The following is a 5,708-nucleotide window of genomic DNA, read 5'->3' on the forward strand; positions in this document are numbered from 1 at the left end:
TGATAGTCCGACACCAGCCACAGCTGCGTCCACGTGCCGTTATCTGAGACGAGAACAGAGCCGTTAGACAGACCTCCACAAACACCAAGCCTGAGACTGTTCAGCACAGGACACTCAGAAAGACTAAATAAACACTGTCAGGTGTCAAATGCATGCATTCGGCAGGTAAAATATCAGGCAAAAAAACACACAAATTTACTGATTCATTTGAATCTGATTCTGATTCAGTTCGTTTCTTGGTAACCTTACAGGTAACCTGCAGAGTCACACGTGTAACTACTGTAAAATCAATCAATTACAATCGAGTAGGGATGCACAGATACGGAAATTTTGGCAGATATTTTTTTTTTATATTTGAAAGCCGATAACCGATATATCGGCCGATAATTCTGAATCTTCCTTGTTATTAAATGTATCTTGAAACTGATGCACTTATTGAACAGTCTTATCAATAATTAGCCTATTATTATTATGTATTGTTTGGGTGTGCACCTTATATAATCACCATATTTACAATGAAACGATCATATTCAAAATTATGATATTAATCTTATCATATGTGACCCTGGAGCACAAAAGCAGTGTTAAGTTGCTGGGGTATATTTGTAGCAATAGCCAACAATACATTGTATGGGTCAAAATTATAGATTTTTCTTTTATGCCAAAAATCATTAGGATATTAAGTAAAGATCATGTTCCATGAAGATATTTTGTAAATTTCCTACTGTAAATATATCAAAACTTCATTTTTTATTAGTAATATGCATTGCTAAGAACTTCATTTGAACAACTTTAAAGATGATTTTCTCAATATTTAGATTTTTTTGCACCCTCAGATTCCAGATTTTCACATATAAAACCAATAAACACTGTCACATCATAACACTAACTCTGTAAACTGCGGCTGCAATAAAACGGTCTAAACCAAACGATATAAGCATAAGAAATCATCAATAACATGCACAACAAATACTAATCAGAAATAAAAAAAAATATATCATACATATATAAATGCATTACACAAAGCATAACCATGTGTGGGAAACAATGACTGCTCTTTGTTTTGTTTTCTGTGGTTCGGCCTAAATTTGACATTAACAAAAAAAACAAAAACATTTATCGGCCGATATATCACGCATCCCTACAATTACGGTAAGACCCATACTCTCGTCCCAGCATGCACCAGTGCTGCTGACCTTTGTTGTCGGCGGCGATGAAGCCGAGGATGTTCTCGTGCCGCAGCATCACGGTCTGGTAGATCTCAGCCTCGCGGAACCAGGAGCGCTCCTCTCTGGAGGAGAAGATCTTGACGGCCACCTCCTCTCCTCTCCACTTGCCCCTCCACACCTCCCCGAAGCGGCCCTTCCCGATGCTGTCCTGCAGGATGATGGTCCTGGCGATGGTCCGCTGCACCAGCAGAGGAAGCCCTGCACCAGAGCACACACACGCAGCCGTTACAGAACATACTGGACCTACAACATCCAGACAGATTCTGCTCATATATCAACCTTCTTTTTCCTTTTGCACTCTATGAATATCAATAAATAAATAAATAAATAAATATGGACTTTACTCATTACTGGTTATTTGATTAATTTGATCAAGTAGCATATTTTGATATATATATATATATATATATATATATTTGTTTTTTTGTTTTTTTTTGACAACTTCAATTAATTGTTACAAATTTCTGTAAATGTGCAAATATACACTAATGATCAAAAGTTTGGGCTCGGTAAGATTTTGAATGTTTCTGAAAGAAGTCTCTTCTGCTCACCAAAGCTGCCTTTACTGCATCAAACATGCAACAAAAATTGTGAAATATTATTACAGTTTATAACAGCTGTTTTCTATGTGAATCTCTGTTAAACTGTAATGTATTTCTGTGATGCGCAGCTGTATTTTCAGCATCATTACTCCAGTCTTCAGTGTCACATGATCTTCAGAAATCATTCTAATATGCTGATTTGCTGCTCGAGAAACATTTCTGATTATTATCAATGTTGAAAACAGTTGTGCTGCACAATATTTTTGTGGAAACTGTGATACATTTTATTTTTCAGGATTCACAGATGAACAGAAAGTTCAGAAGAACAGCGTTTATTTGAAATAGAAATCTTTTGTAACATTATAAATGTCTTTACTGTCACTTTTCATCAATTTAATGCGTCCTTGATGAATAAAAGTGTTAATTTCTTTCCAAAAAAATAGGGTATCTGCCGTCACAGCAGACCTAATCACATCCCTGCACTAAACTCAGACGGCTCACGTCAGGACGAATGGATCTCAATCCACAAATGAGTGCTAAACAGTGTCCTGAGGATCAGTGAATTAAGCCAGTTTCTGACACACTGATCTACAGCAGCAAGAAAGTGGAATGAAACACATCAAATGTCATGCAATCCACAATAAATAGGAGCGACATGTCAATGAGAGATCATTGTGTACAGAAAAACGGAGAACGGCAGAGACAGACATGAGACGAACAGATGAAGATGTGTGCGATACGAGCCTCACTCATGAGGTCAGAGATTCAGACTGAAGACGTCTAAAAGACTCCAGACAGACTAAACGCATCAAGAAATAGCAGAACGGGGAGAAAAGAGGCTCTCTTACCGCCGAACACATGCAGACAGACGTCACACATTCTCTCTGAAGCGTCCTGCAACACGCACTGTGTTTTTAAATGTCATGTCACTTTAAACGTATTGATTTTGAACATTTGCACATTCATAAGAAAGATTTGATAATATATGTGACCCTGGAGCACAAAAGCAGTGTTAAGTCGCTGGGGTATATTTGTAGCAATAGCCAACAATACATCTCAAGGGTCACAAATCAAAAATAATCTCTTTAGATTATTAATATATAAAGCATACTGACAACTCTCCGTGAAATGTCTCGCCAATCCATTAAAGCGACAGCTCACCCAAAAGTGAAGTTTCTGCCATCAGTGACTCTCTCGTGTCGTGCAGATCTTATGGCTGTCAGTCATCTTTGGAACACAAATGAAGATATTTTTAATGAAACCGGAGAGATTCACGTTTTTCACGATTCAGAACCACTGAGGTTTAAACACATCTGACATTAAAAATATCTTCATGTTTGTTTTGAAGATGAAAGTTTGTTATGGTTTGGAACAACATAAAGGTGAGTAAACGATGTGAGAATTTGGATAATCCCTTTAAATGCCGTTTAAATGGAGCGTTTCCATATTTACAGGGTTTTCAGAAGAACAAGTCTTCTAAGTTTTCTAAAACTAGTGATGGTGTTTAAGATATTAAAGAAAATGGTTCCAAAGTATCTGTCAGATTATTATGTATTTGTAAGAGATGTTCACTGTCATTCTACAAGGGCGAGTAGTAATGATATATATTATTGAGCGTGTTTTGTATATACTAGCTCTGTTGCTTGGAATAAATTACCTGAGTGTATTAAATGTTGATAGTATTTTTAGAAGGGAACTTGTTTCATCATTGATGTTTTGAAGTTTGTGTGGTGAGTTTCTGAACTAGATGTTGATGATTTGTTCGTCTATTTTAAAATACCGAGGACCACAATGGAAATAAGCCGATGGCTTTTTTGTGCATTTTATCCTTGACAGTTTTGAAATGTGTATGACGTAGTCTTTTTGGACTTTTTTGTATAATGTTTTAATTTTTGTCCAATAAAACACAAACAAACAGAAGTAATGATAGAGAACCGAAACCAATATCATTTCTGCATTCCCATTTTTCTCCAGTAGCAAAAGTGGGGAAAAACTTGATGGCATTTCTATGACTTCAAACGAGAAGAGAGAAATCAGGCGTTGTATTAGAAACAGCCACACAGCAGCGTTAACTCGTCTTCTGTAATTCAATGCCAAATGAATATAACACAAGGATAGTGTTATAAATGCACTTGAAAATATAGAAAACTTCAAATATAAAGATATTCCTAAAAGCTATTTGATGTTAATAACTGCGTGCATTCTGCTCCGTCACATTGACTCTGGCTCCAGTTTACATGCAACTGATACAGACTTTGGGATTGATTGATTGATTGATTGATTGATTGATTATTGCCATGTCAGCAGCAAGGCTATCTTCATTGGCAAAAACAGAATAAATAACACTTAACAAGAAGCTAAGACATTTAAGGTTAATACTAGACAAAAAATCTTAAAATGCATTCATGTAACACTTTTTTTTAAATGCATCAGTGTCTATTTAGGTTAAAAACAGCAGAGTCCGTCTTTGGGAGTGATGTTGAAGAGTTATTATGTTGATTATGAAGAGGGTCTTAGAGGAGTTAAAGCCTGGTTACACATGCAGACGTGTGAAAAGTTGTTGTAATTAAAATTCTAATTGGAATGAAAGTCTGTTCAGACTGACACAAACATGCACATGCCGTTACTGCGACGTGTTTCCTAACCTCTTTTACTTCACACTGCAACAACAACAAACAAAAACAACAACTACCAGTACAGTATTCACGCTTTTGGTTACACAATCTCACAAAGCGACGACTAGGTGGCGCTCACGAGCAGACTGTTATGCCAAGCGAACAGAAGAGGAGGAATCCAGAACTGGACTCAGACTGGAAGAATCAAGACTCTTTCCGCGAACTGGCTCTTTTGGACAGCTGTTCAAATACCTGATTCACTAAGCAATCACGCAGTGATGCGATGATAATGTGTGAAACGTGTCTAAAGCACATAAAGTGAATAAACTAGTCTTAATCAACTCACCTTTATACATAAACCACATTACTTTACTACATTATTTATCATTAACAACGGAACATACTAAAGCATTTATCAATCTTACGTTTATGTTGATTCCAACGTTTACTAATGCATTATTTAAGTCAAAAGTTGTATCTGTTAATGTCATTTAATGAACCTGAGCTGACATGGACTAACAATGAACAGCTGTTTTTATTAACTAAAGTTAACAAATGCGGTAACAAACATACTGCTCACTGTTAGTTAATGTTAGTGAATGCATGGGTCTGTACAGACATACTGTACACGGAAATCAGACCGATTTTTTGTGCTGGTGTGAACACGCCCTGCTCTTTTAAGATAAGTACATCTTTACACTGGCAGCCGGTGTTTAATGCCTGCCGTGCAACGATGCTGGTGACACACAAACTACACACAAAGAGAAGAGCAGACACGCAGACACATAAAAGAGCGCAGGTGCTCAGAAAGACAAACACGTAGTTATATGAAGTGAAAAGCGTGTAAATAAAGCAAGAATAACAGGAATCTCCCGGAACGTTTCTCGTCAGTCAGACATGGGCGTAAAGACACGACTCGATACCTGAAACACGTATTAAGCCAAGCATTCACTACAAGACAGAAAATGACCAGCGGTGCACATTCAAAGCAGTGATGTTCAGGGAGCAAACGAATAAAATATCAATATTTAAAAAAACTTATTTTTACTTCAGCTAGGCAACATTTCTTATATTTAAGGTATCTTTGAAAACAACAAAAGCTAAAAAAAAATTACTAAAAACTAAAAATAACACGAAAGCAGAAAAAATCTAATCAAATTCAAAATATTAACTAAATATTAATATTAACTATAACAGTATCTCAAAGATAGAAAAATAAATTAAGCTGAAATTAAGCTGAAATGAAAATATAAATATTATATGAAAAACGTAAACTTAAACATATCAGTTAGTTGCCAAGACACCACATTTATATATATATA

General features: G+C 36.1%; 1 protein-coding gene across 1 annotated transcript in view; it reads right to left on the reverse strand.

Moving 5' to 3' along the window:
• Positions 1 to 5,708, reverse strand: part of LOC107655682 (TGF-beta receptor type-1-like) — a 42,196-nt gene that overhangs the window by 14,746 nt on the left and 21,742 nt on the right. The window contains exons 4-5 of the mRNA XM_016443252.1: positions 1,197 to 1,427; positions 3 to 43 (exon numbers count right to left, since the gene is read on the reverse strand). Of these exons, the coding sequence (XP_016298738.1) occupies positions 3 to 43; positions 1,197 to 1,427 (272 nt within the window). The remainder of the gene's footprint in view (positions 1 to 2; positions 44 to 1,196; positions 1,428 to 5,708) is intronic.

The sequence above is a fragment of the Sinocyclocheilus anshuiensis genome, unplaced genomic scaffold, assembly GCF_001515605.1.
Source record: "Sinocyclocheilus anshuiensis isolate Anshui unplaced genomic scaffold, SAMN03320099.WGS_v1.1 scaffold631, whole genome shotgun sequence".
NCBI classification, from domain to species: domain Eukaryota; kingdom Metazoa; phylum Chordata; class Actinopteri; order Cypriniformes; family Cyprinidae; genus Sinocyclocheilus; species Sinocyclocheilus anshuiensis.